Source organism: Abramis brama, assembly GCF_963993115.1.
Source record: "Abramis brama genome assembly, chromosome: 2".
Lineage (NCBI taxonomy): Eukaryota > Metazoa > Chordata > Actinopteri > Cypriniformes > Leuciscidae > Abramis > Abramis brama.
Genome location: NC_139964.1, coordinates 62,545,050 through 62,559,527, shown reverse-complemented (window position 1 = coordinate 62,559,527; position 14,478 = coordinate 62,545,050). Strand labels below are relative to the sequence as shown.

Below are 14,478 nucleotides of genomic sequence, written 5' to 3'. Positions count from 1 at the left end.
AGCATTAGGGTTTATGCAGGATATACATGCTTGATATCTATCCACTGCTGACCATATCATGTTTCATTGTGTTGAAGAAACAATGCTAGCATTTGATTTGCAGGTATACTGTATGAATATCATCAAGGTAATACTGCATTTTACATGCACATCCAACTTTTGCTAAACAAGTTAATCACCATGTAATTCTCAGTAAACTCAGTAACTTGAGTCAGTGATGCCATTGTATTGTTTAAAAGTGAATATTTATCATTAATTGTGTACATTAATCTCCTCAGAGTCATGTGTGTCTACATGTGGATTTCCATGCAAGCTTCCAAGTTGTAAATCCAACATTACGGCCTTGTAGGTATAGGTATACTTTGGAACCAATCCTAGTTTCTACTGGATAAAGTAAAATTCTGGACCTGAAAATATGCAGCCAGCAGGATTTGATTTGATTCTTAGTGGATTGTTAGTTTTAGTATTTTTGGTTTAAATTAGGATAGAAATTCCATCAGCAATACTTTACATTCCTTTATGAAATAGACTGGGTGTTTTATAGAACCAAGACCTTCTAACTTCAACTTTGGGACATTTAGAAAAGGCAAACAAAAAACAAAAAAAAAAAAAAAGGAAAAAAAAGCAGACTACAATATCAATAAGATTCTACCATTTATTACACATAATGACATTCTTAAATAAAAATGCTTCACTTAACAGTTCTTGCATAGATATATTACAATACCAATTTAAAAAAGAATTATGAAACAAACCAGTAACAAAAATAAACTCTTTTCCTTTTTCCTTAATAAAGAACATTGTCATACTAACATCATATAATACAAATAATATATGCAAACACTTTTTACAGCAAATAAAACAAAAGATAAAAATAAAAAACGGCATAAATAGAAGCAAAGAGGAAAGCATGAAATGCCTGCAAAAAGCAGAGGGATCGGAACGGATTTAATTTACAGCAGGAAGTGTGGAAAAAAAGCCTTTAACCGGAAAACTACACTACGAGTGCAACAAACATTGGGAAATCACTCTATCAGCTTCATACCATCCATTTGGAAGCTTTTAGCACAGCGTTTTGAGCAATAGAAGGGCACAAAAAACAAAAAGACAATGAGCGAATGGAGATCAGCTGCTAACATGAATGTACAGACAATCCAAAAACAATGTACAGACCTCTAAAACAGACTAATCATAGTTTCACGAAATATGAAATGCATTCAAACTCCTAATTTAGTGTTCCCTGCATGTGTAGTAGTGTCTCGTGCCAGAACTTTAGGATGTAAATTTTACATTGTAGCATGTAAAAATGTACCTGTAAGTGTGCATTACAAATAATTGCATTATCCCACAGCAAAAAGGTCAGTAAGTTGTCTGTGCGATTTAAAAGCTGTTTAAGTGGGTAACAAGGTTTACACACACTTGAGAAAAGACGGTGCACATGAAACAAGCCCCAAAAAGCAGACAACAAGCTTCTCTGTGGGGCTTCTCGGGGCCATTAAGACAAACTCATTAGTTAGTTTTTGCCAAGGTAACATCCCTAATTGGTCCTGCTGGAGGGTGTTAAGGAAGGATTTTAAGGGAAAGGTGCACTTAAAGTGAACAAATGGTCAGAAGTCCACAAGGAAAACTACTAGTAAACATCATATGTCAATAACTTGACAAGCTCAATGCGAAGTTTAGCACAAGACTTGTGACAGAACACTGTTTGTATCCATTAGCAGGTATTAAGGTACACTGTGAATCCTCACAAAACCTGAAAAGAAACGCCCAGGTCACATTACACCCTCAAATTAAGATTGTTTAACATTGTGACATTTTCATGATAATTAAACACATTTTATATCCAACTTCCCATGAACAAAATGATACTGTACTGTAACATGACGAATAACGAATATTATTTAGGGAAAATAAATTGGAAAAAAGTTAAGATTAAGAAAGAAGTGTCTTATGCTCACCAAGACTGCATTTATTTGAACAAAAATACTTAAAATAGTAATATTGTGAAATATTACAATTTAAAGTTGTCAAATTATAAAATTTTTCATATTAGAATGATTTCTGAAGGTCACGTGACACTGAGGACTGGAGTAATGATTGCCATTACAGGAATAAATTACATTTAAAATATATTAAAATATGTTATTTTTTTGTTGATTGAGATATCGTTTTTTTAAATAATAATAAAATATATATGATTAAAAATGTATGAATTCATAAAAATTATGAATTATGATAGTTTAAAAAAATCAAAACTTTTGTCCGGTAATGTCACAATGGAGTGATTTCGTATCACAAATATGATTTCTTATTTATTTGGGTTTTTGAGGTGAAATATGATCCAAGCATGTTCTTGACAGGTTTTGCGATATTCACTTTCTCATATGCGTTTATCCTTCTCGCCAAAATCTCCCTTTGAAAATCGAAACAATGCTTTACTTCCTAGTTTGCATAGCCCATACTCATGAATTTTCTGAAATACAAATTTAGAAGATAAATTGTAACATTTCAGATTGTGGTCTTAAACCCTCTATGGAACGCAAGTGTCTTGCACTAGATTTGAGTCAGAACCCGTCGTGTGCGATGGTCTCTTGAGGGCATTGGATGCGAGCGGCTCAGCTCTGGAATCCAGTGACCTTGTGTCTTTGTTATTTTTCATGGAGCTAATGTGGCCAGGGAGGGAGGTAAGCTGACACCCGGCTACATGGTGAAATTGACTGTGTCGGGCGGCTGCGATAAGATCTCCCGGTCAGCACAAGTGTGGCGTGTGACCCCCGGTGCGGTCCTACTCCGTTCCGCCCCATTGAGGGGGCAGCCAGTGCTGGGAGAGCCCAATTCCCCTCTCATTACCCATGCTGCCGTTCTGTCACACGTGCCTCCCTGTTGGTCTGTGTTAGACAAGTGAGTGAGAGGAAGGAACTGACAGGTGACCAGACGGCTTGAACAAGACATGAATATCCTTGTCCATCACCTATTTTGGGGTGAAATGAACCAGATGTTTTTTATTTTATTTTTTATCTATAAATATGGTTAAAACTTGTCTTATGCAATAAAAAAAAAAGACTATGCAAATTTTTATCCGTTTAAAATTCAATTGATTCTGTTTAGGGTTTAGAAATCTTTGAACAAGCCAAAGCATCAATATGAGCATCTTGATGTTTATATACAGTATGCAATAGTTAAAAATAAATCTAGGGTTTGTTGCGCTCATTTTATACATCTTCACATCTGGGCCTCTGAGTTTGATCATACACATGTTGTTTACACCACAATGCGCACAAAACCACTATGACAGGATTGGGGGGAAAAGGGATAGTTCGCACAAAAATTCAAATGAAAAATCATTCACTCAACCTCATGTCGGGTCCAAACCTGTATGACTTTCTTTTAGCAGAATGTTAAATATTAATGTCAATTATGCTGCTCCAAAAAACAACAAAAAAAAGACCAAAGGAAGTCAGTAACGGAGCCCTGCACATTGCATGCGGGAAAAAACGTATGCGGTCATGACAACTCTCGGGAGACTGGTATGGTAATAAAGATTGGCATGGTAATGGATATGGCAATGTTAATGTATTTGGTCTTGGTGGAATAGATCTGCTACGCTGCTTCTGCAGAGCAAGTACCGATACTTGCTACTGCCAATGCATTCACAGACATTGCTGTGAGCATGTAAGACATGCTTCTGCTGCTACACATGTAACATACATGAATTAACCCCCGTAGCAGATCTATACAGGTGGAGCTGGGGAAGGTGGAGGGTTTCTGAAAGCACGCTGCAGACTGATAACAGCAACACTACCAGTACTTGTTTGAATGTTGAGCCGCAGCTCATTGGCCGCTGATGCAACAGCAACCAATCAGCTGTGCTATGTAGATATTGATGTGATCACTACCAAATGAGTCATCTCATTTGCGCCATCTAGAGTTTCATGCCAGAACTAGGTAATAATCTGGCCACGAATTAACTATTCAATCCCACAATTTACTAATGCGTCAGCACGTTTTACTAATTCACTCCCTTGTTTTAAGTAAATTGTGCACACAATATAATAATTTGTTTCCTCATTTTACTAAATCGTGTCCACATTGTAATAATTAGTTCCCTTGTTTTAGTTAAGTCATGAAGATACGTTGCAACAGTTTTGAAGTCAATGACAATGGTAACTGTTTGTATGTGCAAGTTTGAATATCTGGAAGTGAGAATGAGATTCAAGAGCTACTGCAGAAAGCAAGATTGTTGTGAATAACGGGTTAAATTTTGGTCTGTTTTAGACATTGAAGTCTTGAAATATAGTCACGCTGACCATTTTTATGGGGCTTTGTGTTGTTGTTGTTTTAGCTTGACAGCTCCCCATTCCTGTTTTTTATTGTAGGAAAAAAAAAGAAAAAAGAGCGCTATGGACATTCTTCAAAACATCGTTCCCTTGAAGAAAGAAAGCCATACAGGTTTGGAAAGACATGAAGGTGAGTAAATTATAGATTTTTCTCTTTATGCGAGTTATTCCTTCATCAACAAGCCTTTATGCATGAGCCACAGTGGGATCTATCTTCAGCAGATCAGGCCTTTCAGTGGTCTGAATGATTGCATAAGTGCAGGGCCGTCCACAATCAAACAGCTTTACATTCAGGAACACTTTCCATCCCACACTTGATTGTACGTTGTAATTTAAACCTCACTTTAACTATACGTTTTTCACACTGTACAGACATTTTTTTTTTTTTTTTACCAGGAACGAAAGTCAGACAGATATGTAATGTTAGAAAAAAAAAAAAAACACATCACAAAGTTTAAACATGAAGATGTCACCTGCAGGACCAGCGAAACACACAACATGCATGTTTCTTATGATGCTTCCATCTGTCCAAACTAAAATAATTGGTTGGAAATGTCTGTCCAGTTTTTTTGGGACGCACTGTGATGCATTTACAAAAACCTAAACTTTGTGATCGCAAATCTCTGCCTTGAATGATGGAAGTCATTATTATGTTGTGAAGTCCGCAGATAAACCATGGTGCTTTTCTCATTTCATGCTAGTCCTAGAAATCCCAAAGGAACCCAAGTTTATGGGATAATGTTTCATGGGTCATAAATAATGTTGAGGAATGCTCAAAACGTGTGCAACAACAACATTGCTCTTCTTTTTTCACCACTAAAAGTTTGTTTTCTATAGAAATCAAGTCCACCTCAGATTGGGGTCTGTGCCAGTGCAGAATCCACTATTCTTGTGCATATGGCAGGTTTTTTGGTCCATTTTTATTTATTTTTTTTATTTATATTTTGTACACATCCACAGGAGAAAAGCAAAAAAAGAAGTCTTCTGAATTATATAACATAGTCATCATTCAAAAAGATCTCTTTCTTATTTTTTTTTTCTTTTATAAAAAGTCTCAAAGTGTCGCTGCGCAGCTGTTGGTTGGCAGGAAGGGACGTGAAAGAAAGAGATTTGTCTGTCTATGAAGAAGGTAAGAGAGTTTCCTCCACTGCCCCCAGTCAGATTCACATTTGAGTGATGGCTGATTCCACTTGGTCGCCTCTCACCTTTGAAATCCAGATTTCTCCGGATGGACGTTCCACTTTAGATCTTGGCTGTGGCTTGGCGGGATCAAAGCAGAAAGATAATCCTTGCTCAAAAAAAAAAAAAAAAAAAAATCCATCTCTTTGGATTGACGTCCTATCACTATGATATTCTCCAAAGGTTCTCCAGGAGAAGCATTCAGGACACGTCCCGCACGGTGCAGTAAATCAAATCAGGTGCAATGGTAGCTTTCGTCAGTTTGTGACAATATGTGCAAGACATACTTTGAATAACATTGACTAAAACATTAAATGGATCTCGGAGACGAAGAAACGCAATAATAGTAGTAACTAAATCGAGTCATTGATGTTTCGATTATTTCGCAAATACCTACTTAAGCACATTGTCTTTGAGTGACATAAGCTGTCGTACCACCTTCTCAGATCTGTAGACCTCTGACTTTCAGAAGTGAATCGCATCTCGCCGACCAAAACTCAAGAGCTGGTCTAATCGATCGATCGTGGCCCTCTATCGGTCCCTCGCGGGGGTCCCTCTGTCTGGTGGGATGAGCGAACGGCTTGAGTGGTATCTGGCTCCTGCCCATAATCCCTCTCTTTCTCTCCCTCTACCTTCTCTCTGTCTCTTCCTTCACCTCGCCATTTTGCCACCTCCGCCTCTTCCTCCTCCTCCTCAGATGTGCCTCTTCATGTGCAGTGCCAAGTGATCGGATCGAGAGAAACACCTAAAGGAGAAAAAAAAACTATTAGGAAAACTGTGTGACCTGAAATCTGATCTTCTTGGATCTTCTATCAATATTCCATTTGGCCTGAAACACAATGTGGGTTTGATGGTATTGGCGCCGTCTCAATATTATCTGCTGGCAGATATAAAACAGATGGGTGAGAAAAGTAAGAACTTTTTGTGGTTGTTCCAATACTAAATGTATTCAAATCAATATTCTTGTGAAAGTATAACACTGTATGAATAAGTATGCCTATAAGTATGCCTAATGTATAATTAAATGTATAAATAATAATAACTAGACATACATTTTTTCAAAGAAAATGTGAGTTGTGCTTGCTGTGGCAAAACTGATAAAAATGATTCTGTGGTGTAAATACTATAGAAAAAACAAATGTAATTTCTATCTGAATAGGTTAGTTCAGGCAAGAATAATAAAACAACTAAAACAAAGTAAGTTCTATATTAGTACTAAATTTAAGCTTGTAGAAATTAAACATCAACGTAAACATCAACATTATAAAAATTAAGTAAAACCTACTCAACTTTCTGATACTGGTGTTTCCATCATGCACTGGGGCATTAATAATGAACAAGGTTGCATTTTTCATTGTTTTCCAGCTGTATTTCCACTGTTTTATCATTGCTTTTGTTGTTAGGTTTAGTAACTTGCTGTTTTGTGTTAATTTTGTACTCAAAATGACACATTCATACTCAAAAATGATCCATCAGATATTACAGTTATTGTGTACCAATTGTGGTCTCTGTGTTCGGGTAGGCACCATATTATTTCTATTATGTAGAAATGTTGTCTATAATATCTACTATATTATTTCCTTAGATGTTCAAAGCATACACTTTAAAAGCATGGCTTAATTCAATGCTATATTGTTTGCGTAAGTTACGGTTATTTATTTTCTTTGTTAATTTTACTCAACTTAGTTAAGTAGATTTTACTTAAATCCATATGAGAAATGTACTTAATTTTTCTTTTGCAAGATTAAAAAAAAATATATATACTTTTTTTTTCATTGTAGGCAGTTGCCAGGGTGTTTTGGGTTGTTTCTATGATGTTGTTAAGTTGATTTCAGTGTTGTTAGGCAATTGCTATATGCAAAGGCGAATCTAGATAAACTTGACTAGTTGATTGTTGGAGCATCTTGACCCATCCCTAAGACATATGCTTTCATGCTAAGTCTCACCTGTCCTGGAACAAGCAAGGGGAGGAACACGAATTGGGAAATCAATGGGTGTGTTTTTGGCAGGGTCGGACAGATGGCAGATCAAGCCACTGCCAGGAGGCACCAAACCAGCTGGTGTACCTCTACCCTCTCCCTCTCACACCCCCACCCCACTGTCCTGACAGGGGGTCCGGACACAGTCGGGACGGATTAAGAAGAGGCCCGAGGGCCACGGCTACAGGTCTAGCGTCTCACTATACTGTATTTACTGTTCAGACGAGACGGGGAGCTCCTCCACATGCTGCTCTCCTCTGTTCCCGTCAACTCCATCTTTATAATGGTAATCCGGGGCTCCCTTGACAACAGCAGAATGGATTCCCCAAGGTGTACGAGCAGCCAGGATGACAAGAGAGGGCGGAGCTGAGCTCAAAGTGAGATACGCAAGTCTAACAAGCATGAAGAACCTATTTATACATCAAAGCGAAGATGAGTTAAGATTCACTTCAGAGGTGGAAGCTCTTGGTCAATACCAGGAGGCAAATGTCTTGCAGGCACTGCGCCCAAATTGAAAATGTTCTGAAAGAAAGCACAGAACTACATGCTTAGCTTTGTACTTTAATGGAAATGCAAGATGTTTTACAAACTAAATGTCCTTCCATGTAAATTATGTTGGAACATTTATAGTGTACCAGCATGCATTTGCATGGATTGCAGCTTTTGTGTGAAATATCCCGATTTTTGTAGCAAAATATTGAAATATTGCTGTTCATGACTACATTTACGACTTAAGATTTTTTTTAGAATTTATTTATATATATATATATATATATATATATATATATATATATAATAATACTGATAATATAATAATCAATATATCTTTCACATTTATTAATTGCCTCTTTAACTACATTTTATTTGTAGCAACAAATTACTTTTTAGAAGAGTCAAGAGAAAATAGATAGAACGATAGATAGATAGATAGATAGATAGATAGATAGATAGATAGATAGATAGAATGCCACGCTGTGTATAAAATGAATCTGTGACTCGTTGTTTGAACCAGTTTGTTTACTTAACCATTCAAATAAACCGGTTTAAAGGTAGGGTATAGGCAATTTTCGGGAAGGCTAGCATTAGCAAGCTAGCTTTGAAAGCATACGATCCCACCCTCCCTTCTGAGCGTCTCCAAAGCCACGCCTCCTTCAAAACGCATGGAGCAGCAAAGCGTCACGAGAGACGGCGTTAAACTACCTCATGTCTCAAAGCACATAACATTACTATAATAATGAACAGAGCACTGACCTGTACCACCTGACTGCTGCAGATTCATTTCGGTGTTGATAGTGTTGCCATTGAAACGCATAAATTCGAGTCACGAACCGCTCCGAGTATAACGTCACGGGTTTTCATCTCTTCCAAATTACAGTAGTTATGATATGAACACAGCATAAACTGGTTGTTTTGGATCAGGAGGAACTGTTAAAGGCAGCTGCTGTTTCGTTTGCGGTGCTCTGTGACTGACGTCTGTCTAACTCTGCATGAAACGCACTGATGACGCGTGATGTCTGCGCGAGCAGGTGTGCGGAAATTCATATGTTGAAAGGCAGGTAAAATATTGTATCATTGCATTCAGACCGAATGGCTATGATTGGATGAACATTTTATGGCCCTACGCCTTCCACAGACGATATATACACACACACACACACACACACACACACACACACACACACACACACACACGCACACACATACACACACACACACACACGCAAATACATGTAGACCACTTAACTATGGGATTTCTATCAGGATGTGAAGATACTTTCAACCATTATAACAAGAATGTTTCTGGAACAAATCTCCTACCCTGCCTTTAATAGAATGAATTGGACTTCCCAATGCTACATAATAAATAAAGATAGAAAACATTTTAGGAGAGTGTTTAGCTTGTAGCTTGTCAGTTACAGTACAGGTTTTAAAGTAGCTTCTGTGAGTAAATGTAGTTGGGGAACTCTATTTGTCACTCACTATGTTCAATTTGAAAGCTTATTTCTGAGATCTGGTGAACATAGAGAAACCATTGTCTGAATAGCAGATGTTTTTAATCATAAAGCTGCATCTACCAGCACAGGTGACAGGTGGAGCATCTCTAGATAGATATTTGAAAATGAAAATATTTCAGACTATTCATCACATTTGTATACCCAGGACACCTGTGTTAGATTTTGCCATTAAATTTTTAAAAAAAAAAAACATGCCAGGTTATAAAAAAGGCTGACCAAGAATTTCCAAAATTCATACAAGGTGCCAAAACTAAACGAAGCTTAGAAAGAATTAAATGAAGCTAATTCTTTTTATTGTTAAAATGACAAAATAGTATTTTATAATTTATGTATAATTTTTATGTGTGTATTTCATGAAAATTAAAAATATATTTTTTAAATTAATATATAATTCTTAATGTGTTTTTATTAATACAATTACAAAATAGTATTTTTTAAATTGTATTTAATAATTTGCATTAATATATATGGGGAAACTATATTTCAGGTGCTGGTTACCATTAAAGTGTCTTACAGTGTACATTTTAGACAGTATTAATGAAATTGCAGATATGAAAATAATACAAGAATGAAAAAGGTATAAAATAGAAATGATAAAAATAATATGGAGTGTATTACTGCTTGACATGTCAACTAACAATGTGACACGTAGCTAGTATGTGTAGGTGTCACATCCGTCTCACCTGTCGCAGTGATTGCACTTGAAAGGCTTGGCGCCAGTGTGTTTGCGGTAGTGCCTCGTCAACTCGTCGCTTCTCGCGAACCGCCATTCACAGCCTTCCCATGAGCACTTGTACGGCTTCTCCCCTGGTACGGACACACAAACAGATGCACACACACACCTGATTAAAAATGCACTTTCTTCCTCAAGGGGCCTTGAATTCAACGACTCGGTCCAGCCAGCCGTCTAATTCATTTGTTTTAAGTTGATTAGCCTATCGAAAGAGTGTTGACACAATTGGAGTTTATGAAATACATGATCGTCATTAGGGCGCACAGCTGTCGGGGCAAATGAACTCGCACTCGATGAGTTTCCAATGGGATCTTCGCTGCGTTTAACAGATGTGAGAGACTGCGTTCCCATTTTTGATGTTGTATGTTTTTCGTTGTGGATGGCAGCCACCTTGCAGGAGCGCTGCGGTTCGTATGGCGTCTCGAAGCTTGTTCATTAGCGCTGCTGAACGTAACGTATGAAATGGGGGGCAGGCAGAGTTTATTTGGATCTCTGGGAGAGGTGTTAATTGGAGTAGTAATGATGGGTAATGGGGAGGAACCTCATATTTACTGTCAACCAGCTGGCCCTGTCTCCACTGTTTGCCATATCCACAAATCTTCTGAAACAAGAGTGTGGATTCATATCAATGGCTTGACGAGGAAATAAGTCCGATTTCCATGCAAAGAGAGCTCATAAATTTAACTAGTCATTAAATCGGCATTAACTAAAACATTCAATCTAAATTGATTCTGCTTACTATCTTAATAGAAAACTGAAATGAAGTAAAAAAGCAAACATCTTTCAATTAATATTCATTAAAAAAATTCATTCATTTATTTTTAAAAAGCTATTTATTTATTTATTTATTTATTTATTTAAAAGCCTATTTGTTTATTTTAAAAGTTTATTTATTTGGTGTGTGCACATGTGTTTTTATTAGTAAAATTACAAAATAGTATTTTTTAAATTTAGTAATGTTAACTGTATATTTTATTTATTTATATTTATTTTTCAAACCTATTTATTTATTTATTTTAAAAGCCTATTTATATATTTAAAAAGTTTATTATTGTTTTTTTATTATTAAAATTACAAAATATATTTTTAAAATGAAGTAATGAAAGCTGTGTATATATAGATAGATAGATAGATAGATAGATAGATAGATAGATAGATAGATAGATAGAGATAGAGAGAGAGAGAGACATATATATAGATATATTTAAAGCCAATTTATTTATTTATTTTCAAATCTGGTCAGTTGATAATTTTTTTGCAAGCAACTGCCCTTATGAATGCTAGTGAATAACTCTACCTGATTTACCTAATTTGAGAGAGTTGTCTAAAATTCTGGTATTGACTGTCCAATTTTCACATGGATGAGAATATTTTTTCCACCCAACATTATTTCCATTTAACAAACTGTTTTACTCTGAAATAGATCCCACTATGCAAGTAAAACAGGCTCTGAATGCCATTTCGACTTCCTTCCATGACGGTCACACTTTCATTCTGAGCTGTAAAAACAACAAGTTATATTTAGATCGGAATTTGAGCACTAAATTGAAAACCCTTTCACACTCAATCACGAGCTAGCCACATTAAGCAGGACAGGTTTAGACCTGCGCTCGCTACGACCGCAGCACCAGCCAATTAGAAGTCAGGGAGGCATGGATGCTGGAGTTTGTCGCCTAGCAACCGGTCAGGAGCGTAACGTAGGAGGCAGCAGTGGAGCCGGCTCGATCTGGCATCGTCTGTCCCTCTGTGCCACCAGCCAATTACGACTCATACTGGCAGGGGAGGAAGCAGTTGCCTGGCAACCGGAGTGTTACATGATACATGTATGTAGAAGAGGATATAGGTGCGTATGTGCGAGTGAGCGCGTGCACGCATCCTCGTGGGAATGGAAGTGCACGGACGAGGCTAGCGGTGTAAGCTGAAACCAGCGCCGAGACCCGAGAATCGTTCCCAATTATAGAGTCCCGTTCAGAGACACACCAGTTGCCTGGCAACTCCCCACCCCCATCACACAACCTTTCCTCTCTCACACACACTTTTTCTCTCTCTGAGCACCCTTACAGGTGCCGGAGTCTAGCTTAATTACATTTTCCAAGTTAAACTGGAGACAGAAAGACTCATTATGATCTGTGGAGTTCACTTTGGCACCAAGCACAAAGCCATTTTCAATGCTCTCCCAACTTTTTTCCGACTTTGTTATAATGGAACGCAGAGACAAAGTGGAAACGAGTGCTGCCACTTTCCTCTCTTCACCTTTCTGTGTCTCCCTGAAAAGCCGGTCTTATCTAGTTCCCAAACGCCTTTTATAAAACGCTCCAGAGGGCAATGTCATTTCAATTCACGCCGCCTTTGCTTCTCTACAAATCTCAATCACAGAAATTGTCCAAGTAATAACGCCTCCAAAATAGGATTTCGCTAATTGCAAAGGAGTTGACAAATTGTTTTGGCATCAGATTTGAACACAGCCCATACACTTCATTGTATTTTTTGGACAAATGCAATGCAGAAAGTGCTCAAAAAGATTACAGCTAATGAATAATGCAATTTTAGTAAAAGACTAATTCAAATTCAAATTTGCATTGTTGCGATAAGCAATTAACAGGACAGTTTAAACATTGACTTCTCTGTCAAAAAAAGAAAAAAATCAGATTTGGCATCTTTTTTTTTCTTTTTTCTAGACAAATGCAATACAAAAATTGCTTGGAATGAAAACGGTATATATGTATATATGTATATATATATATATATATATATATATATATATATATATATATATATATATATATATATATATCTTTGTCAGTATCTTTGTCCTGTTTTTAAATAAAAGTGTCTACACACCAATATTGTATTATATTATATATTCTTTTTCCATCAGAAGATTTGATAAAATGTCCCTCTCTGCCGTAGCTCTCAAATATTATTTGTGTTCCAGCATATTTATAGTATGTTGCTTTTGGTTATGAGACAAACAAGAGCAAGTGATGTTTTTTGATTATTCACATGAAACCTGCTGTGACACATCAAGTTTGACTATGAACAAATTACTTTTAAAGGGATAGTTCACCCAAAAAATTTAAATTCTGTCATTAATTACTCATCCTCATGTCGTTCCAAACCCGTAAGACTTTCGTTCATCTTCGGAAAACAAATGAAGATATTTTTGATGAAATCCGAGAGCTTTCTGTCCCTCCATTGACAGCTACGCAACTACCACTTTGACGCTTCAAAAAGTTCATAAAGAGATCGTAAAACTAATCCATATGAATTGAGCGGTTTAATCCAAATTAAATCTGTTCATCATATAAAGCGATCGAGTCTCTTCAGAAAATGTGGACTAAACCGCTCAATTCATATGGATTAGTTTTACGATCTCTTGATGATCTTTTGAAGCGTCAAAGTGGTAGTTGCGTAGCTGTCAATGGAGGGACAGAAAGATTTAATCAAAAAGATCTTCATTTGTATTCTGAAGACGAACAAAAGTCTTACGGGTTTGGAACGACATGAGGGTGAGTAATTAATGACAGAATTTTAATTTTTGGCTGAACTATCCCTTTAAGAGCTACAGTGAAGGGCAAGATTTTGCTTAAAGCTACTGTATGACTTCAGAAACTTGGAAAGTTCACACGTCATATGAAATACTTTTATAGTGCTTTTTGGTCCTTGACAAGGCGTCCTGGTATTCTTGTGCATTCTTTACTCTCAATCCTCATGCCATAATGTGTACGTCTAAAATACTTTCTAATACATCAGAAGGGAGCCATTAACATGTGGCATGTTCTGGTTTCAAGACTTAGGGATTTGCCCTGGTGTGTTAACAGGCGCGCAGCAGACGTAGGGAAATATACAGGCGAGTACGTCTCATTCCACCCGGTCCATCCATCATGAGGCAGTTATTCACTCTGCGGACAGCTTTGGGACAGCAGTCTGAGTGCTTTTGGATTGAGATCGAAGAGACAGAGAATTATGGCCGTTTCCTGCACCATTCGAATCTGCTGAGGAAGTACTGTCGCAACCTTGAGAAAATATTTGCAGCCGAGGGGGCTGGACAGGCACGCTGCCATGGCGACGACGAAGCACCATTAATTACATCAGCTTGTCGCTTATTGTGTAAAATAAGATTGATAGCGCAAAATATGAAAATGAATGATAAATGTGGTGGAACTGACTGAATATTTCTAAATATATAGCATGCCACTGCTGTAAGAGCAGGCTAAGTGTTTATTTAAAACTGT

General features: G+C 37.1%; 1 protein-coding gene across 2 annotated transcripts in view; it reads right to left on the bottom strand.

Moving 5' to 3' along the window:
- Positions 1-637: 637 nt before the first annotated feature.
- The window catches only part of klf7a (Kruppel like factor 7a), a gene marked incomplete at its 3' end in the record, with an annotated part of 40,274 nt that continues 26,433 nt past the window's right edge, over positions 638-14,478 (bottom strand). Inside the window, exons 3-4 of one of the 2 annotated variants that reach the window (XM_084105048.1) lie at positions 10,194-10,317; positions 638-6,261 (exon numbers count right to left, since the gene is read on the bottom strand). In XM_084105048.1, the coding sequence (XP_083961174.1) occupies positions 6,210-6,261; positions 10,194-10,317 (176 nt within the window). Of the gene's footprint in view, positions 6,262-10,189; positions 10,318-14,478 lie in introns of those variants that run through there. The other variant, XM_084105047.1, reaches the window with a different exon arrangement.